Here is a 22,839-nt window from a genome sequence, read left to right as displayed (position 1 = left end):
TTTTCAGACACTACCCAGGGCAAAGAAGAAAACAGTGATGGTAGTGGTGAAGTACAGATAGCAGGATCAAGCATACAAATTTGCATAAAAACACTGCATGTAAAAGTAGCATTTGTAGGTCTCAAGCTATTGCATTACAGTTGTGTTTTGCATTTTATATTTTGTAAAATTTCAAAATGTTACATTTTGGCATGAAGAGCTGAACCTAAATTTCTAAACAAATACTTTGCAATGGTACACCACACAGGAGCTATTTTTTGTTGTTATTATTTTTGGGTCTAAAAAGTTATTTACAGCAGGATTAATGAGTCTCTACTAATTCCCCGCCCCAGTATGAAGACAGAAGTCCATTCAGCTTTCTGAAAGAGGAGAGGGATTCGGAGGTTAGATTTCATTCAGAACAAGGAGTACTGCTAGACCACCTTCTGTAGATAGCAAGGATGCAATTTATCCTTCAATCTAAACCTGAATATAAAAGCACCAAAAAGTAATCTGGACCTCTAAAATGGGAAAAAAAAACACCTCAATTATCCTTGATTGAGAAAAGTTAAAAATTATTATTCCACAGGTGCTAATTCCAAGCTAATGTGTGTTCTGTGAATTTTGTTGTTATATTACTATCGTTTTGTAGCTTAGCTCCTGGAATCAATAATACTGTCAATTTTATTTTCACTTTTCTTTTCTTTCTTTTCTTTCTTTCTTTTTTTAACCACAGAATCAGATCAGGAATTTCTCCACATTTTTAACCAGGCTAAAGATAAACAATATTACAACCCACACTTTTTAGACTCATTAACCAATTATAGGAAAGGAAGACATGAGAGGCCATTTCGATTTTTCTTTTTTCTTCTGTCTATATGTCTCTCTGTATATTGTACATTCGATATCAAGGGTTAAGTTTGTCTAAAGTTTTCCTTTTCCATAGTAGTCAGCTGGGATCTATCCAAAAGTAGGTTAAAACAGTGTTCCTGGGAGTTATCTCAGTTTATGTCCATGCCTTTGTTTTATTTATAGTCTGCATGAATCATAAGTTTGAAGCAAACCGTGGTTTATCTCCCTCTAGTTCAGTGTTTAAGACTGTGGAAGAATCCCTTTGCAACGTTGCTGCTGTCGGCGCGGCCCCTCGGGTCGGTGGAATTGCTCCCGAAGACATCTGTCGGAAGAGGGCGACCCTTTGGGGGACCGTGGTTTTGCTGCCAGCCTGGATGCCTGTGCTTTGGAAACCGGACACCGGCTGTGGAATGGAGGCTAAAGACTCTCCCACTGTCGGATGAGGTCTTGAAATCATAGTGGAAACCTCATGGGGCAAGGAAGGCTGAGAGGCAGAGAGAGGCCTCACCTCTCTCGTCAGACTAGTATTGTGAAGAGCTTGTGTGCTCTTGTGGACATCACTCTTCTGTGATGCTGCGCTAGGCATCTGCTGTGGCTGTTGGGGCTGCTGTTGCTGCTGCTGCTGTTGCAGCAGTGACAACTGGGAGGCTGTAGGCGTTGCATACTGAAAAGTTCGGCCGGCGAGAGGGCTTTGAACCGGAGGGCTACAGACAGCAGAAGGGTAGGCGCAGGGCGAGAAAACGGCGGCTTGCTGAGGGGTCTGTGTGCTCGGCGTCGGAGAATTCAGGCTCCCGTGGGAGAGGCTGGTCACAGAGTACACGGGCGGGGACTGCGTCCTGAACTGCGTCGTTGAGACTGTGGTGGGAGGGCTAGAATTCAGCGCTGGCATTTGCTGCAAATTTGCCACCGCCACAGTCTGCACCATCTCTCGGTCGTGTTTCACTATCTGTTTCAAAATTTCGCTCTCCTGGTTATTGAAAACTCCAGTATTGAGATCTTTCTGGAATTTCTGGAGCAGAAGCGAATTCTTCTTTCCTTTGGGGAGGTGAAATGGACACAACATAGCATGCAGGTTAGCAACCCTTTGACATGGTGGTATATATATACATATATATATATCTCACATACACACGCGCGTGCATACCTCAAGGTTTTAAAGCAATGGCTAAAATAATCAAAGACAAGCATCAGTTACATTCAATTTATATCCCCTAGGTTATGTCATACTGTAGTTTGAGCAAGAAATATAAACCAAGTGTAGGATTAGGTGAAGAATCCAAAGGGGGAGTCGACATGATTCTCAGTGGCTAGAGCCACTAAGATCATCAGTGTTACGGAGCAGGTTTAGCCCCCGCTGCAGTGGTGTCCTTCAACACATCCTTTTATTTTCTCCCATATAAAGCCATTGATTGCCATTCACTTCCATGGGGAAATGCCTGTAAGAACATACAAAGAAGAGCCCTGCTGGATAAAACTAATTGGTCATCTAGTCCCAGACCCTGCTTCCCACAGTGACTGGGAAACCCAGACGCACATCACGGACTCAATACCCCCGCTCCTGTTTTTGCTCCCCAGCATCTGGTTTGCCTTCTAACACAGAGGTTCTGTTTATTCATCATGTTTAACAGCCATTGATAGAATTTATTTACTCCCCCCCGCCATCCCTTTAAAGAACACGGGACGCTGCTGTGGGGAGAGCACTATGCACATGGAGGCACTATGGTTGTTATGCAAGCGTTTTTGTAAACTGCCCAGAGAGCTTTGGCTATTGGGCGGTATAAAAATGCAATAAAGAAATAAATAAGCAAAACCTGCTTCCATCACTTCCTTCTGAGTGGTCTTGCCTTCTCAGTGGCCCTGTTCAGAAGACACCTTAAACCATCACTTTAACCATGGTGGTTAAGTGAGAAGACACCTTAAACCATGGTTTTAACCATGGTCAATAAGGGTTTTTGCCTTAGTCACCATGGTTAAAGCCATTGTTTAAGGTGTCTTCTGAACACAGCCCAACTTTCTGGCTTAGCCACTGTGGTTAAAGCCGTGGTTTAAGGTGTCTTCTGAAAACAGCCTGGCTTTCTGGCTTAACCAACATGGCGAAAGCCATGGTTTAAGGCATCTTCTGAACAGGGCCTATGTGTGTGCAGCATGTCTGTTTGCACAGAACATATCCTTGCATGCACTAGGATGTTTTGTTTTGCACCTGATGAACTGTAATTTTAATTACTGTAAACTGCCCAGAGAACTTTGCCTATCAGGTGGTATAGAAATGCAATAAATAAATAAATAAAGAAAGAAAGAAAGAAAGAAAGAAAGAAAGAACAATCCACAAACACCATGTCTATCACAACAAAGGGCATTTTGCTAGTTACTGATGTAAAGGCCAATAACTATGATTTAGACATTTTGATTTTCTTATTGTATGGTCTTGCAATGTGCAAATATACTTTACAATCTAATAATGACAATTTACCAAACAGTAGAAAGGAAGAGAAGTGGAACAACTAGATTTTAAGTGCTAATGCATCCATCTCTGTCCTTGTCAAGCTGTCCTAATTTCCCAATTGCTAAACGTGTTATGTAAGTTATAAATACATGTGCTTGTTTAACACATTTGCTGGAACTAATTATCAAACGTTGGTAAGCAGTGACCACCAGATTGGGAGAAGTAATCTTTTCAAATGTCTGTGAACTAATATGAACCCAGTGTATATTATGCAGTACCTAGTTGTGTAACAAGGGTCACTGCATATAAACTTAATACCTTGTAGAAGTCTTACAGAGGACTAATATATAATCACTGCCCCAAAGCAATTCTACTGACTTCAGTAGTAATGTGAACGTTTCTTGTAACAAATGTTTTCCTTATAGGTACAATAGATCATGATTTAATATATTCTTATGAGTTTGTGGCAATCCCAAACCCTTGGAATATCCTGACATTAAATAAATAGAATTGATTGCTGATGGAATTGGATTGCCAATGAATTTACAGGTTTGGGAGGGTACATGCCTGTGAATTTAGCAATCACCTAGATTACTAGGGGGTAGTGAAATGGGGAACTGTCTTCCCTAGAGGCTGCATCAGGCCAGCATGGGGATTGGGCAGTTGTGTCCATGCCACTGGTTTTATCCCAATTAGAAAATTGTTGGTTGTCCTGAATTTATTTATGCTAGAGGCTTCTGGAACCATATATCGAAAGCTATTACTATTAGTTTAGAAGAAAAACTGGGTAGTATCCAATGTTAGCCTTATGTAGAACATACCCATTGAAATGAATGGGACTTAATTCTAACTTAACACTCATTCCTTTCGGTGGGTCTACTCTATGTAGGACTAACATTGGATACTATCCACTGAGTTTGGGCCCTAAAAATTTTTTATTAACAATATTAAAAGAGATAATTCTAAGAAGAAATAGAAGGGAAGTTGTTTTATATGACTGCAACAGCCAGATTCATATATGCTAAATACTGGAGGAGTCATCAAAGGCCTAGATTAAGAGAATGGCATGTGAAACTATGGGACACAGCTGACCTAAGTAAATTAATCTATGCTTTATGCCAAAACAGGGGATACATAATGAAAATCCCTTTGAGGTTACTTGGGCCTGATCTACACCAAGCAGGATATAACACCTTTAAAGTGGTATGAAATCGGTATATGTAATGTGTCTTGGGCCTGAACAGTTGTCATAACCCTTATAAACCGTTATAAGCAGTAGTGTAGATCCTGCCTTGGTCCTGGAATGTAAGACAACAAATAACATTAAGAAATACTTTTCCATTGCTGTAGATATTTATATGTGTGTTTTTGGTAAGTATGGTTTGATAACATGCATTGATTAAATGTATTTTAAAATAATAATAACAATAAAATAATAATAATAATAATAATAATAATAATAATGACGATGATGATGAATCTGTGCAGGTGATCTGTCCCACAGTGGGTCAATTTAAAGCTGTTTTGATACAGGAGCTATAACATATTTACTAGACCCAAGATATGGTCAATGATGGTCTATTACACATCATTTTGGCTGGACAAGCATTCTCAGAGTTTTATTCCAACCCTAACTCCAAAACACACAGTCTGTGTAGGACTGGGCATTCTTGAGAATAATCCTGATAGCCTTTGTAAGTGATTAATAAACAATAATATTCATCAGGTCCAATCTTACATTCTCATGGAGCATGAGAGAGCTTTCTTAAACTTTTTGGATTACTTAAACTTCAGTTTCACTTTCTCCTTTAGAGCAACACATCTCTTATTCATAAATCAACAATGCCATCTAATGGAATGCTGGTTTTTAGGGTTTTAAATATATATATAAATTTAACGTTTGAACTGAGCTGTCTACCTGCAGTGCCTGTAGTTTATTTAAAACATTTATAAGCCACTTTTCTATTAAATTATTCAAAGCAACATGCAACGGAATAGAAAACAACAGTAATAAAAGTCATCCGAATAATAACTACAATCTTCTAAAATTTACAAATAGAGCAGTAGTGAAAGGCAGTTTAAAGTATAGAACTAAACTTTAAGACAAGCAATAGTAATATAATAAAATTGTACTTAAAAAAGAAAGTAAGCAAGGAAGCAAACAAACCATTAAATGCCTTGGTCAGCAGATAGGTTTTAACTCATCTTCTGAATGATAGAAGTGTTTTTGCTCCTCTTAGTTTCTAGGATGTCCCTGTGCATCCAAATGATGCACAGGGCATCCCGGATTCAAGCAGGGACAACCAGAGACTTTGCCTGGGATAACTGGGACCACAGATTTCCCATTTTTTCCATGATCCCGGGACACTACCAAGGACCACCGGCAGTGTGGCACCTGCTCCTGGGCCATCCCTTCTTCCCCGTGAGTAGTGGGGCGCCTCAAATGGGCACGGTGCAGGGTGGGGACTCTGTGCCCATCAGGGGTTGGGGGGACAGCATTTTCTCCATCCCTGGGATGGTTCTTAGCAGTTTTCGGAAGGTTTTTTACACACACACACACACACACTACTTTTGGTGCCCCTGCCATTGCGTAAACGTCCGTTATTTTTTTTTAAAAAAGAACACTGCGCCGGACGACTCATTTCCGTTAGACCCTGGGAAACAATCTCAGAAGTGGAAAAGCCTGTGATTGTCCCGCCCCACTCCCAGAAGGCCTGCAGGTGTAGACATGCCCTTACTCAGATACAACCCTGAGTGCTTAAGGAGGAATGTCAGCCTGCATGAGGGTTTGTATCACCACTTTTATCCCTCCTACAGTGCTATACTATGCATATCTACTGGGAAATCAGCCCCATGGAGTTCAGTGGGTCTTAATCCCAGGTAAGCGTGGGTGGGATTACAGCCATAGTGTATTTATGAACACCCACTGCCTCTTGCAAAATGTTTAGAAATTCAGCAAATGCTGAAAAAGGTGCAGGTAGGCTGTTCTACATGTTACAAGAAGCACTGAAAGCAAGTGAGCTGTCTTTCCTCTTTCTCATATCTGTAATGCATTGTGCAAAGAGATGGGGAGAGTCATGTACTGTATATACCATTGAACAAGGGGGGAGCATACGTTCCAGGTAAGCAGAGCCTCTCCCTTTTACACAGTGTAACAGACGAGTGAAATGACAGCTCCCATGCATGCTGACTAAAGTATGCAAAAAAAGGGCAATGCTAAGCAAACTAATCATTCTTGCCACCCTATGAGTGTCAGAACGTCTGGCAATTCCATGGTGTGGCAGCCAAAATGTGCTTCACCAATTTTTGTGAGCAGAACTTTGTAGGCAAGATTCTTCTTCTTCTCTCTACATATACACATTTGCTGCCAAGCTTGCTTCAAATCGCATTATTACATTTATTGGTTATAGTTATTTATATCCCACCATTAAAAGAGACCAAAATGGCAGAAAACAATGTTTTCTAGATGCTAAAGAGGAACAGATTTGTATCTGCTTAAGAATATGAAAATGAATACATACCTATCCTATCCAGCCTGTCGATGGCTACTGTTTCAAATGCTCTTCTCATCATGGGGTACTCCTCCAGAACCTCATTGAAGTTGTCCACAGAGAGGGAATACAGCCGGCAATACGTGTCAGCTCTCACACTGGCAGTGCGGCGGCCTTTGGTCAGAAGGCAGATCTCTGGGGTGAAGGAAAGAACAAAACACAGAAAAGGAAAACAGAACAGATAGTTAGTGATGGCCGCTGAAAACTGAGATAATAAAAAGGTAACTGTTGAAACCCAGCTAAAATATTTTCTGTGATTTGTGCTCCTCTCTAGCCAAGGGAATGACTTGCTTCTTCATTTTGATATGTAGATGTTTTCTCTTTTCATCCAAGAACTGCCTTTGCCAACCTAGTGATGTCCAGCTGCGATGGACTATGGCTTCCATTATCCCTAGCCAGCATGACCAATGGCAAGGAATTATGGGAGCTGTCCAACACATCTGGAAGGCAGTATGATAGCAAAGATAGAAACCACAATGCACACACCTGTGCTAAAATAAAATACTTTATTTATTTATTTATTTATTTATTACATTTCTATACTGCCCAATAGCCGGAGCTCTCTGGGTGGTTCACAGCTCTCTGGGCGGTTCACAAAAGTTAAGTTATTAAACACAAGGAGTTTCCAAGCTTTTTTCTAAGGTCCAGGTTTCACATGAAGTCCCTGCAGATCTGATACAAGCTATATATTTTTTACTGATTTTGGTGAACATTCATTTTATCATTCCCCACCCTACTGTCATAAGAGAATCAATGATGTTCCCTCCCATCCAGAGGGTTTCCAATTGCATCCCCTTCCTCTGTTCCATACAAGTGAGCAGTGCATGAGAGATGAGACACAGGTCCATTGTTCTGGAGTGGGAGAACAGGGAAATGTACTTGATAATTTCCCAATTAGATGCTGGTCTCAAGCATTTTGCTGTTTCATGCAGTTTCCTGTGCTTTCACTGGCCTGGGACCATTATTCACATAAGAGGGCAAGATGATTTCTGCCAGCTCCCCCTTCCATCTGCAGTCCCATATACTATATTTAACACCACCCCAAAAGTTCTCCACCCACCCCCAGGACCAGATTTTCATGGGGACCTCAAAGGGAATGGAGTGGCAGGAAAGCTCTGCTCCGTGAACGTGAATTTTGTTCTGCTTGTGGAAGGAAAATTAGAATCCAACCCATTGTGTTTAGAAGATGGATACCCACCACCATTACTATGTCCAAAGGATACCAATTTGTGGGAAGCTTGGATTTCTGTTATGCGAAGCCTGGATTTCCATTATGTAATTAGCAGACTTATTGCAAATGAAAAATGGGGATTCAATAAGTAATACAGAGATATTCCTAACTGCTAGTTCACTCGAAATGGCATCCACATTTGAAGGACATTCTCCAGATTGGGATCAGGGCTAGCATCAAGAGTAGGCATGGCTGGGCATAAGCTAAGAGCCTACACCCCGGGAGGTGCCCACTGGCAAGAGTCCCTGGAGCTGCACGTTCTCTTCCCCATTGCACCATTGCTTGTTCACCTGCCTCTCACACTGGCCCAGACAAGGGTGGTGGTGGAGAGGAGGAGGAGGAGGAGGAGGAGGAGGAGAAGGAGAAGGAGAAGGAGAAGGAGAAGGAGGAGGAGGAGGAGGAGGAGATGCCACTATTTGTTTCCTCACTGGCTCCTGCTTATGAAGTGAAAGAGTGTTAGCAATGATGAGAAAGAAGGTGAAGAGCCATTGCAGCTGGTGATAACGGCAGTGAGAAGTAAGACCGTTGAAGATATCTTGTCAAGGGCCCTCAAAACCCTGAAGCTGGCACTGATTTGGATCACTGCCATGTTTGAATGCTACATTTATTTATTTATTACGTTTCGATGTTTCAATGCCACTTCAATAGAGGCTTGGATAGAAGCAAACTCTGTTTAGTAGAAATTAATATGCCAGCGGGTCTGCACGAAGCATCAGCAATAAATGAAAAACGGAAAGCCATTGTGCAAATCATTAATATGAGGCTCATACTGAATTAATTTAGGTTAGCATCAACGATCACTTTGGGAATCCCTGTAACTGAAACAATGCTGTAAGCTACTACTATCGACTCATGAGCCCTGTGCAAGGCAGCCTGCTCCCAGGGGACCAATAGCATTCAGGGTTATATTTATGGTCACCCTTTGTGCTTTTGCAAGAGAGAAAGAAAATGACTGAAAATTCACAAAGACATCCCTTTAGTTGCCTAAGAAACCTCTTTAAAAATTGTGTCACTGAAAAGAGTTAAATGGCAAATAATTTACTCTTGATGTAGTGGAAGCAATTAACTAGCCAAAAGAAATATGTGGCCAGCAGAGCAAGTGTATCCTCAAGCTCTGTGTGCTTGACCCTAATCTATTAGCCTCAGTGGGCATATTTGGAATTTGAAAGAGTGTCACGGATGTTGCCATATAATGGCTGCCATGGAGAAACTTGCCCATTGACTGTTGGTTGTTTTATTATGGTTTTAATTTTTGTGAACCGCCCAGAGAGCTTCGGCTATTGGGTGGTATAAAAATGTAATAAATAAAAATAAATTAACAAAATGGCTGCCATGGTGGACATGGCCCATCACAAAAGACCGGTTTCACAGGGGCCAGCATTTCCTTTTGCAACATGACAGCCTATCATCATCATTATCATCATCATCATTGTTGTAGATCGCAAGCTGAATATGAGCCAACAGTGCGATATGGCTGCAAGAAAGGCAAATGTTATTTTGGGCTGCATTAATAGAAGTATAGCTTCCAAATTACGTGAGCTACTGGTTCCTCTCTATTCGGCCCTGGTTAGGCCTCATCTAGAGTACTGCGTCCAGTTCTGGGCTCCACAATTCAAGGACGCAGACAAGCTGGAGCGTGTTCAGAGGAGGGCAACCAGGATGATCAGGGGTCTGGAAACAAAGCCGTATGAAGAGCGACTGAAAGAACTGGGCATATTTAGCCTGGAGAAGAGTAGATTGAGGGGAGACATGATAGCACTCTTCAAATACTTAAAAGGTTGTCACACAGAGGAGGGCCAGGATCTCTTCTTGATCCTCCCAGAGTGCAGGACATGAAATAACGGGCTCAAATGACAGGAAGCCAGATTCCGTCTGGACATCAGGAAAAACTTCCTGACTGTTAGAGTAGTACGACAATGGAATTAGTTACCTAGGGAGGTTGTGGGCTCTCCCACACTAGAGTCATTCAAGAGGCAGTTGGACAACCATCTGTCAGGGATGCTTTAAGGTGGATTCCTGCATTGAGCAGGGGGTCGGACTCGATGGCCTTGTAGGCCCCTTCCAACTCTACTATTTTATGATTCTATGATCATCATCATCATCAAACATCATGAGGTGCAATGTGCCCACAGATGTGTCTGTGGGCACATTGGAGACCTCAGATATAGACTGATGTAGCAATACTCTTTATGCTGGAGGAACTGCATGAGGAAAGATGAAAAATGGCTCAGAAAACAGGGGCATAGGGGGAAGTAACGGTCTTAGTGTGAATCCTATGCTCGCTCCAGGCTTGCTTTTGCCCCAGGCACCAGCATGTATAGCTTCAAAAGAGGTGGTGTTCTGTCACTTGCATGGAAATTAAAAGACACTGACTATCTGCCCCATCTGTGCTGGCTGCAGTGAAACTTGCTGCTGTAACTTCCGCACTTGGCTGACAAAACTTTCTACTGCAGAACTCTGGTTCCTTCACACAGGCAGTAATACCAATGACTCACATGGAGTCTGTGGGAAATTTGTCTGTGTGGAGAAATTTGTCTTCTCTTGGGAAGCCTTCAAGTTCTCCTCACATGCCTCCTTAAATAGAGTTCCACGGAGGCAGGGGAAGCCCTGCGGTCTCATTAGCCTAATCTACACCAAGCAGAATATTTCACTATGAAAGCAGTATATAAGAGGCAAGAGCCACGCTACTGCTTTATAGTGGTATTGAAGTGCACTGACAACCCTTGGGGCCCATTGACAAATACCATATACCACTTTCATCCCAATATATCTTGCTTGGTGTGGCTCCTGCCCTTTATATACCGCGTTCATAATGCTTTCATAGTGCAATATCCTGCTTGGTGTAGATTAGGCCTTTATCTTCAGTCCTGCATGTACTCAGTTGGATAGTGTCAGGAGGTCATTTAGTGGTTGCCATATGCAGATAGGTGTCTTGTGTGACTAGCTAATCTGGGGTGTGTCACCAGGGGCTGGCACTGTGAGTAGTGGGTGGCAGAAGGGATCCCAGGGATCCCATGGGTTGTCTCTTGGCAACTGTGCTGACTCCAAGTTTTTTGGGGGGCGGGGGTCTTGGCCATGTTGCCTTCAGTAGATCCCCTTCATGAGAGGACCCCAAATTTCCTCCTTGTTACTGTCACCACTGCCCATTCACTTGCTCACTCCTGATGGGCTCAGTCACACAGCCACATCGTGGGTAAGAGAAAGGGTGAGCTGTATGGTCTCCTTGCTTGTCACCATTCATTCATTTAGAGTGGACAAATGAACAAGAAATGACAGCAAGGAGAAGGAAAATCAGGGCCAATGGGTTCTAAGGGTTGGCACTGGCCCCCTAGATGGGGTGTAGGCCTGAAAATGGGCCAAACAATGCCGAGCCCTGATGCTGTAGCTATCGCGGTGCAGTTCATTCTGCTGCAGGCTAAGCAAAGAATCATGACTGTGTTATGCCAGCATTAGCCATGCTGTAAAATGACTGGCCAGTTTATCAGGTCATCCTAAAACACTGGATATTTAAATGGATCATCCTATAAACTACCCAGAAGCAGAATCTGATATGCTTCATTTATAAATCGTAGTGGAAAATTCAGAAGTCATGTAGAAGAGATTTAAATGAGGCAGAGTATCATCCATCTTGCTTGACAGTTAAGTAAAAGACAGCACATGGTTTAAAAAACCAATTAGGTATGAATTTGTATCTATCTATTACTATAGAACTCATTGGTGGAACTTGTTCTTCAGAAAGAAAGGACGGAGAGGGAATTATATCTTCAGTCCTTTCACAATGAGGTGGATACTGCCGAGGGCTGCTTTATTAGATGCAATGAGCATGGACTCTGGAGACGTCAGGAGATTAAAATATGAAGCGTAAAATTAATGTTACATTTTAGAGGATTTATCTGAAGGAACATCTGATGTTAATTTCTACCACATCCTCACATCATAACAATGTTTATAATATTATTTTTATTATGATATTTAAATTTATTTAAAGCACTTATTGTTTAAAAACTGCTATATAAACAATACATGTTATTTCTGTTTCATATTATATACCTCCCCTGAGCTGCCCTTATTTCAGTTCTTCATTGTCTACTAATCATTAAATAGCTAGGACAATTTTACATGGCTTTTTGTTTTGCTTTTGGCATGCAAGCAGAAATCCAAAAACCATACAAAAAGTGGCTTGCGAGGTATATCAATACTTCTTCTTCTCTCCACCCTCACATACACACACACTTCTGCTGTCTTATTTCATCTCTGCATTCTGCAATACCATCTATTCACTAATTATTTATTTCCTTTGGGGGAGAAAGCCTTTTCAGGGCAGATGTCTTTAAATCCGTTGTGCCATATGGATGCACATCTGATCTGACTTTTATGTAAGAAAGGTTTACTACGCCACATTGAGAACTGCAATTTGCAACAGTTCTTTGTACTTGACATGGGGTTGGTTTGTGAGACTTGCCTTGCATTTGCACATCATCGGCTTTTCTAGCTATTGCAGAATTAAACACAAATCCTGTGTTCACACACAATGACTGGGTTATCTTGTACCAAAATGGATGAACCATGAGAATGATCAGAACATAACAGACAAGGCAACAACTGTGAAATCCATCCAAGCACTAGGTTCTTGGGTTTCCTATAGCCATGCAGGTTTGTATTATGTAACTATTTTTAATACTATTCTTGTAGCTTTTTTTCTTTCCTGCTCAAGCTAAAGGATTAACTAGGTTAAATAGACCAGCCAATACAGCCATCCCCATTTTATTTTCACTTTTGCTATTTTTGGCACTTCCATTTTTGGTGCGCTTTCAGTTTCTCTCTCACACTTCATCCATTTTTCATCCAGGTCCTGAACACTTGAAGAATGTATGCAAAAGTCACTGAGTATGTTTTTTTTTTTTAAAAAAAAAAAGGTGATAAGGGCAATGTTCAGGGAAGTTTCTGAACAAGGGAACTCTGCAATCCCTGAGGAAAGCTTCCCAAGTAGGCTGACCTAAAGTTGAGGCAGAGCCCTATCATATACTCCGTAAGCCCATGCTCAGTCCATGTAACTGGTAGATCCCCAGGGGCGACTCTCTAATTAGTCAGAGTGAAGTGAACATCTCAGAGAGCAGATGCTGGAAGCCAATGATGATGGCCCTCAAGCTCTTCCTCATGAACCATTTGGAGCTAAAACCTTCCTGGAGCCCCTAAACTAGCCTTTAGCCTCAAGTAGATGCTATCCCTAAGCCAATGTTGAAGTAATATAGTTATGCTTTAAGGTGGATTCCTGCACTGAGCAGGTGGTTGGACTTGAAGGCCTTATAGACCCCTGCCAACTCTACTATTCTATGATTCTATGAATACTGAAGTGCCAATTCAGTCAGCTTCTGTATACGGACTAGGGAGGAGATGCATCTTGTCTCTTGCCACAGGCAGCAAAACATCTCGGATGAGCTCTGTAGATGCCCGGCTCTTGCCTCACCCCCAATCTGGTGAGTAAAATTAGACTTGGGCAGGAGAAAACAAAAAGATTCGGAGAGTATATAAAGGGAGTTTATACTTTAGCTTGGTTTTTAGCTTAGTTGAGTGGGAGAGAGAGCTTCACTGTCCAAGGACTCCACAGCTCCCTTGCTCAAGAACTTAGCCCCCCCCCCCCGAGCTGTGTTCTGTGAGCTATCACAGAAATACAGTTCACTGATGTCTTATAAAAGCACACTCACACACTAGCATTGCACAACTGGATTTGAAACATCTTTAAGTGTCCAGGAGTAATAAAAAAAAAGCAGAGCAATGTTTGTCTGATTTCAGTGTTTAACTGGCCCCCATAACTGAACATGCAAAGTTTTACACCAACATTGAAAACCTTAAAAATGTGGCTCGGTTCCAATGAAAATTATGCACCAATATCATTCACGTCTGCACATTTCTTTCAATTACTCAGTCTTTCTAAACAATTGCACCAGTAAACATTTTTTTAAAGGAAGTCTAATCGCTATCCTAATGAGGGGAAAAACAAACAAACTGAAAGCATCATGGCAATGTGAAAAATCTCAGTTTATTTCTGCAGGCCCAAACTTCACATGATGATAATCAGAGGTTGAGTTAAATGGGAATCTCTTGATTTGTTCTCCTCTTAAAACAGGTGGCATCATAGTTTTCCAAAGCAAAATCAGCATAGATTGAGGCTTTCAGTAAGAGGCCCTATATGTTCATCAACAATTCATGAACGGAAGTTCTCTTAAGTTCAGGAACTTGAAAATTTACAGGCTGGGTGATAGGGTAAAAGACTCAAAATTCAGATAGGAGTTGATTTCTATGGGATTTAAACACTAAAGAAAAGGATTGCAAAAAAAGTCCACCATGGCTAAAACCCAGTCAAGAAAAAAGGCAGCTGGAATTGCCTTATCCCTTTCACCAACACCAACTAGGGAATACATCCTACCCTTCTGATAAATTTCACTCACCAACACTCACTTGGCAACCCTGAAAATCTCCTGGACAAAACCACTCAATGTTTGCTTTAGACAAAACATGGTGTGCAACACTTTTCCTAATGGAGTCAAGCTAAAAAAAAAAAGCCCTTAGACGACTGTGAGTAGTGCCACTGGTCAGCTGAACTGTGCAGTGAATGTTCTGTGTGTCTTGAATCTTTTTTTTTCTTCACAATTATTTTTTTAGGATGAAAGGAAAAATTTGGAGGAAAAATAAAAGCTTGAGAGGGGAGGGCTTTAGGACAGAGATGGCAGCCAATGCTAACCTGATTTTGAATACATTGGCCCATCTAGCTTAGCGCTGTCCACTCTAACTGGAAGGGGTCTTGTCCCCAGGCCTCCTACAAGAGTGCTGTTTTAATTGGAGGTGGCAGGCATTGAACCACGGTCCTTTGACCTGAAAAGCCTGTGCTCTATTGCTGAGCTACAACCCTTTACCAAGGTGGGGAGTGAAGACAGAAAGGAGTTACAGAACAGACGTAAGGCCAAATCACTTTTGTATTTTCCTGCCCCTAAAACAATAGATAACTTATACTAAATGTTGAAATCATCCTAGATCAGGTAAATGGACTAGATGATACACTCCATCCGGGTCATTCAAAGCAACGCTTGTTGGGGAATCCTGCAGAGGAAATGGGGGAGGGCAACTGGGATTTCAGGGGGAAATAGGGAAAGGGGAAATTTGAATAAGTGAGTGGATGTACCCTTGTAATCTGTATATAATGTAAAGATTATATAAGTGCAACGATTACAATTCCTCAATGGAATTATTTCTGTCTCTGGTTGCTAAGGCTAGAGATTATTTGTTCAAGTTCAGTTTGTGTAACCAGGCAGAAATGGTGGTACCTTTAAAAAGTTTTATGGAATTCAAGTATTATATGGATTTCAGCATCAGCTATGAGTTGGGAAGTTCTTTGTTCAAATCTCAGTGTAACCAAAGCCAAACTGCTCTCAGCCTCAGCCAACCCTCTCATAATATGGGGAAAATAATACTGGACTATCTTACTGGGTTGTTGTATGAATTACTGAGATAATGCATAAGTAAAATACTTTGAGCTATTTGGAATGATGATATATAAGTATTATTACTAAACCCAAGTCTCGGAAAGGGTGGCAACAATGTGATCACATGCTTGAGAGAAACGCTACTTGCCACAATTAGATGGGGAAATACATTTTGGGATCCATGTGCTGATACTGCAGTAGTTTGGATTTACAAATGAAAACACACATTAGGGAAAACGGCATTCAGAGTTTGTGCATCAGGGAAAATAGCATATAAAAAGGCATAGGGGAAATTGCTTGCAAAAATGGCTATATCAGGAAATTTGATCACAAAATGTGCTTGCAATCAAATTGCCATGCAGATGTAAAAGGAAAAAAAATGTGAATGTTATAGAAAACGAAACAAACAGATTTGTCTATCCTTTGGCAAGAACTGCCTTTACATTTATGTGATCCTGAAAAATGTTATGCATGTGAATTTAAATGAATATTGAGCTTATGTTACTTAGGACTTGAATGAGAACCTGAAATGTAAAGTTTAGGATGCGTGGAGTGGGTTGGGGAGGGTACCAACAGCAGCTGTGCAGTCTTCCAGCTGCATTGCAGACATGCCACATGTAATAAATAAATAAAAAATAAATAAATTATTGCAAGCATACGAAGTGCCCTGCTGGATCAGACCAAGGGTCCATCTAGTCCAGCACTCTGTTCACAAAGTGGCCAGCCAGCCATCGGCCAGGGACCAACAAGGCAGGACATGGTGCAACAGCACCCTCCCACCCATGTTCCGCAGCAACTGGTGCACACAGGCTTATTGCCTTGAATACTGGAGATAGCACACAACCATCAGGGCTAGTAGCCATTGATAACCTTCTCCTCCAGGAATGTATTGTCTCAGTGCAAATATTTACTTGTAAAACAGTGGTCTTCGATGTGAGAAGAGCTGGGACCCAGCTGGAACCTCATCTTGCAATGTGGAACCAATTTCCAAGAACTCATGCCCTGAAGGAAGGAGTCAAGAAGTGAAGGGGCAGAACCCATGCTCCTAGGGGTGGAGCCCACAAAAATGTCATGTTAAGGTGTATTGCACTTCCATGTGCTTACAAGTTCACCTGCCATAATGAAATCCATCCATCATGATGCTAATTAGACCAATAGACAGTCCAGACTACATTTGTGTCACAAGAGCAAAGGAAAAACTAAAAAGTGTGTTACGGTTGCTGGGGAACATGGGTGGGAGGGTGCTGTTGCACCATGTCCTGCTTTGTTGGTCCCTGGTCAACAGCTGGATGGCCACTGTGTGAACAGAGTGCTGGACTGAATGGACCCTTGGTCTGATCCAGCATGGCTCTTCTTATGTGCTTATGGTGCATGGAGCTATTGCATCAGGGAACAAGGAAGATTGTATCAATCTTCACATCAGCCTTGATCCTAGACTTTCCTATCTGTCGAGCTATTTCTCATTCTTCCTCCCACAGGAAATTGCTTTAAGATGGGTGCTACTCTACCTGAAATGCATTTAACTGAAGCCACTCCATGAAATGGTGAGGAAGAATGTAGACAGGGTTCTCTGGAGCAAGAGTGAGAAACATTAGGGAACCCCCCTCCTGCCACCCACCTTTACTCCACTTGCTACTGCTCTTTCTGACTGAAATAGAAGAATGATTCACTCTTGAAGGTACTGTAATGCTTAGCTGACAATACAACACTTATTGCCACATAATTTCCCACACAAAATTACACCTCCCAGTGTAATTGCAAAGTCATATCAATATTTGGTTAAAAACTGATCAACAAAGCCAGCATGCAGTCAAATCTGCCAAGGCTTAGGGGTATACCAGTTCCTAGGTATATTTGTATATTTTTCCAAACCCATTCCCAGAAAATGAGTGTGACATCCTTAGCTGATCTTCATTTCCCATTAATTATCACTGATGATCTGTGGCCAAGGCAAACCAAATTAAAAGGGGAACTCTCAATAATAGTAGGGCATGCCCCACAGTGATATTTAAGAACAGCTTGAGCCTCAAAAGCTGCCTGTCGATGATCATTTGTTTTATGGAGCTCAGAGAGACTTCATCTAACGATAGGCACAGTTTCTCATGCAGTTAGGAACAAACAAGCTTGTTTTCTGGTAAAGTCCAGACAGCAGTGCTGGTACTGTTATTATTATTATTATTATTATTATTATTATTATTATTATTATTATTATTATTATCATTTATTTATTTATATAGCACCATCAATGTACATGGTGCTGTACAGATAACACAGTAAATAGCAAGACCCTGCTGCATAGGCTTACAATCTAATAAGTTGTAGTAAACAATAAAGAGGGAAGGAGAATGCAAACAGGCACAGGGAAGTGTAAACAGGCACCGGGTAGGGTGAAGCTAACAGTATAGAGTCAGAACAAACTCAATATTTGAAGGCTATAGGGAAAAGAAAAGTTTTTAGCTGAGTTTTAAAAGCAGTGATTGAGTTTGTAGTTCTCAAGTGATCTGGAAGAGCGTTCCAGGCGTAAGGGGCAGCAGAAGAAAAAGGACGAAGCCGAGTAAGGGAAGTGGAGGTCCTTGGGCAGGCGAGAAGCATGGCATCAGAGGAGCGGAGAGCACGAGCGGGGCGATAGTGTGAGATGAGAGAGGAGAGATAGGAAGGAGCTAGACCGTGAAGAGCTTTGAAGGTCAGCAGGAGAAGTTTATATTGGATTCTGGAGTGAATTGGAAGCCAATGAAGAGATTTCAGAAGTGGAGTGACATGGTCAGAGCGGCGGGCCAAGAAGATGATCTTAGCGGCAGAGTGGTGGACAGAGACCAGCGGACTGATGTGAGACGAAGGAAGGCCAGAGAGAAGAAGGTTGCAGTAGTCCAACCGAGAGATAACCAGTGCGTGAACGAGAGTCTTGGCAGAAGAGACAGACAAAAATGATTATGCCTTCTGCCTTTTTGGAGGGGGTATTTGATAATACTCCAGTCCATCAAAAAAATTCTATTTGTGGGTCTTGGGAAGTTGAGGATGTTTCTCACTATTTACTAAGATGTTCCCTCTATGACCACCCTAGGCATAAATTTCTTTCTATTATTCTCTAGTCCCTGTCTAACAGACCCCTCTTAGACCAGACATGTGCTCTCCTTTCTGGCACTGATGTTTTTATGTCCAGGTAGCAAAAATTGCCTTGGCAGCAAGGAAAATATGAGCCAAATCTCAAACGGCAGAGCAGGATTTTTCTGTTGGATATTTGTATGTACGCATATATAAATATGTGGTTGTGCTGTTGATGTTACACCATGTACATGGTGTAACAATGTACATGGTACACCATCAATGTACCATGTACATTGATGGTGCTATATAAATAATAATAATAATAATAATAATAATAATAATAATAATAATAATAATAATAATGTTTTTTTGTTTAAGTCTATTGTGGTGGCCTATGGCTCCAAACAATGAAGTTGACCTTGACCGAGAAATAAATTCCAAGGTTACACTTCCATGTTACTTAACTGGTGCAATATGTTGGCTGGACCACGATTGGGGTGGACTCAGGTTCAAGTAACCACTGAACTTCAAAGCTCCTGGAGCTACCTTATGGTAGCCACTCAGCTTAACCTATCTTACAGGGTTGTTGGGAGAATAAAATAGAGGGGGCATTTTATGTATGTATATAAATGGAGGGGGGCATTTTATCGTCACAACCCTGCTGTGAGTACCTTCGAGAAAAGGTGAGATATAAATAATGCAAAAAGTGTGTGTGGGGAGGTGTTCAATTGCATTTCATTTATCTAAGTTCTGCATGGATTGGCCAAGGTGCTTCACGTTTGTGAGCAAAAGTATGTTCTTTATAGTCCAGCCTCATCCAAGCATTGCCAAGCCGTTCCTGTCATCTGGTGTAGAAATTCAGATTACAGGGCTATAATGAATTATATCCTTCCAGCTGAGGAAAGCTGACTTCAGCTTTAATTTCTCAGCAGGGAGTAGATGTTTCATCATGTACCAGGCATATTATGTTGCTGTGTAAATGGGCCAGCCATTTATCTAGGCCATATGGTAGCTTTCACAAGGCAAAGGGAAGAAAAGGACTCAGCCTGGTCTACCTTTCGAAGAGCCAAGCCTTACTTTACCTCTGGTAGGTTCACTGGATAAGGGGCACATTCTTTAAAAACATATATGTCAAGGAAATTACAAAATTTCATTGATGACATGTTAAAACTATTTGATTTCCCCCTTCCTGATCCTTCTTTTCATTATAGACGAAAGACTTCTTTAAGAACCCCCAGCAAACAGATTTCCCCCACGCTAAGTCAATGGTTGAAGGATTCGATCAGCCACTTCCCTATCACGTACTTCCTTCCCCCTTACAGAGAAATAGTTTCAGACTCCCACATCTGTTGTAGTTCTTAGTTCAGAAATCGTAAGGAATTAGGTTTGTAGTTCCCACTTATGTTAGAAAATGAACACAAGAAGAGCCCTGATGGATCAGGCAAAGTCCATCTACTCCAGCATCCTTTGTGGACAACCAGATGTCTTTTGGAACTCTGTGAGCCCTCGGCCTCTGTCCTCTTGTTGCTTCCCAGTAGGTCATATTCAGAAGCATTGGCAAACTGGGTTTAAATGTTAGCCTATGCCCCTTTGTATCTAGAATACTTAAGAGACAGCTTCTTTTTTTACATCCTGGGGAACCAGGACAAAGTGCCTTCTGGAAGCCCCAGCCCCGCCCATCATGGTGGCTCCCACCCCACACATATCTCCCTGGCAGTTCTGCTGCTGCATGCTCTGCCCCTGGGTGCTCCACCACCCATCTTCCTTCCCTCCTTCCCTGCTCACTCTACTTTCCCCCTGCCATAGATTTACCAAGCCACCAAAAGAGGGAAGGGGAGTGTTGCTGCACAGTGAAGTGACTGCCTAGGCTTTAACTGCACCTGCCATCTTTGCTTCCCCACAGGGAACTCTGGGGAAATGCAGAGAGTAGATGAGGCACCAGGCACTTCGCTGAACAACAAATCCACCTGACTAAACATTAAAGCCTTACACGGAACACCTCTCCCGACATGAACCTACCCATACACTATATTCAACATCTAAGGTCCTCCTCTGAGTCCCTACTCCAAGGGAAACTCGGAGGATGGCAACAAGGGAGAGGGTCTTTTCAGTGGTGGCCCCCCCAATTATGGAATCATCTCCCCGATGAGGCTCGCCTGGCACCAACATTGTTATCTTTTCAGTGCCAGGTCAAGACTTTTCCAGGCAGTTAACATATGCTGAGTTTTAAACCGATCCCCAAATAGTTGTTTTAAATGGATATTGTTGTTTTTATGCTTTTGATGGTTTTAAATTTTTGTATATTTGTTTTTAATGTTCACTGTTGTTAACTTTTGTAAAAACCCCAGAGAGCTTTGGCTATGGGGCGATATATAAATGTAATAAAATAAATAAATGAAGAGTTAGTAAAGGTGTGGAGAAGGGCCCTTCTCTGCTTCCTGCCATGGCCTGGTAGGTTCAGGGGGAGGTGAGCAGGCAGATACCCATCATCTTAATTCTTCTAGAGTGCCTCTGGACCCCATGTGTGGAAATGAAGATGGGCGCGGCTGAAGACATGGCAGGTACTTCACTGAGTGGTGCGCCTGCCAGACTAAATCAAAATAATGACGGATGTCGCATTGACTGGTGTCAGCCCCTGCTCTTTGCCTGCCCAAGCTGATGGGGCGCTTGTTTCATGCTATGCCCCATCATTTGCTGCTGGCATCTCCTTGTTTGTAGTTGTTTGAGCGGCTGGGCTATGCAGCCCCAGACTTCAGCCCCAAGATCCAGTACTAAGGGCACAACTGCTATCATGCTCTGAAAAAAGCTAGTAAGCCCCAAATCTGTCTGTTGCGGTGCCCCCCTGAGCACGTCAGACTCTCTGAAATCTAAATGTAAGCATATTTCTGCAGCTCTGTTGTCTTTATCACATTTTGTTGGCTCAGAGCAGCAAACAAGATGTCCTTATCTTATTCTCACCATAAAAATGTAAAGTGGGGGACCTAGTCAAGCAACTATGGACATGTCTACACCAGCCATTTATCCCAGGATTGTCCCCGGATCATCCCTGTGCATCCAAATGATACACAGGGGATCCCGGGAGCAGGCAGGGACGATCCCTCTATTTGCCTGGGATAATCCTTAGGTGTAGAAAGGGCCTATTTCTCAGCATAAGGTTACCCAATGTGCTTCATAGCTGAGCAGGGATTCAAAGGTTGCTTTTCCACCTCTAAAAGTAAGCTTTAAGCACTCTAGCACATTGGCTTCCTTGAACCTAATCACACAGCAAAAAACTGATGGGTTTAAAATCAACGTCGTTGGTCAATGTTAGTCATATTCGTTTGTTCAGCATCATGAGTGTAGAAATATATAAACTATGCAAAGTAAGCACAGAATGACAGACTGCACTACAAAGTACAACCCATACAAAGTAAAACCCAACACTTTTCACTGATCCCTTTTCATTGATCTTGTGAATAATGATGTGGGAGTTTCAGAATACCCAGAGCCTAATTAAACAGATTCTTTTCTTTCTTTTTTTGTACATAATACAATGTATCATATTACCTCCCAGTTCCCAGTTCAAAATTTACCAGTACTTGATCTAGAAAACAATGACAGTTGCTCCTGTAAATTAGGATAACAGGGTAGGACAAAGCAGTTTTGCATAATTTGCCTGCAGCAACTTAAATTAATTGAAAGCACAATCCAGTTCTGGCTTGTCTGGACCACTGTCATAAATCATATAAACAAAATAAAAATAATAGTAATAGTATGAAATGAAGGGTGCTATGAAAGGATATACTACAAACAACTGCAAAATGGTTTACACTGGCTCTTTTGATTAGTCATCACCCAACATAACCGGTTTGGCAAGTATATTGGCTTCAATAATTTGTGGATTGTGGTGTTCAGTCTTATTTCAGAAACGCATGAAGACTCACTCACAGAAAGTGCTTCTGCCTGGTTTTCAGGAATCCTTCCTTTCTACTCAGTGTCCCCCAACCACACATGCACACCATAGCCTAGCCCATTCAGCAAGGTCCCCCACCCCTCTTCTAGGGGCTGGAGGGACTGCCAGCTCCATTGCACATGCCTGAATCTGGATACAACCCATAGTAATTAAAACACAAGTAATAAACACTGTAATGTTTGCTTAAAAGGAGAAGTTTTAATAAGTTATTTCAGGTCAACCCAGGAAGCACACATTGCTGAACATACAGATCCTTCTCAGAACAGAACCACAAAATAGTAACTATCTAAGCAGTAAGGAAATAG

At 41.9% G+C, this 22,839-nt stretch overlaps 1 protein-coding gene across 1 annotated transcript in view; it reads right to left on the bottom strand.

Annotated features, from left to right (window-relative positions):
• Nucleotides 1-674: 674 nt before the first annotated feature.
• The window catches only part of HCN1 (hyperpolarization activated cyclic nucleotide gated potassium channel 1), a 243,205-nt gene continuing 221,040 nt past the window's right edge, over nt 675-22,839 (bottom strand). Inside the window, exons 7-8 of the mRNA XM_063128088.1 lie at nt 6,796-6,960; nt 675-1,866 (exon numbers count right to left, since the gene is read on the bottom strand). Coding sequence (XP_062984158.1) covers nt 1,025-1,866; nt 6,796-6,960 — 1,007 coding nt within the window. The 3' untranslated portion in view covers nt 675-1,024. The remainder of the gene's footprint in view (nt 1,867-6,795; nt 6,961-22,839) is intronic.

This window comes from Elgaria multicarinata, chromosome 6, assembly GCF_023053635.1.
Source record: "Elgaria multicarinata webbii isolate HBS135686 ecotype San Diego chromosome 6, rElgMul1.1.pri, whole genome shotgun sequence".
Lineage (NCBI taxonomy): Eukaryota > Metazoa > Chordata > Lepidosauria > Squamata > Anguidae > Elgaria > Elgaria multicarinata.
Note: the sequence above shows the minus strand (reverse complement) of the source record. Positions and strands in the feature narration are given on the sequence as shown.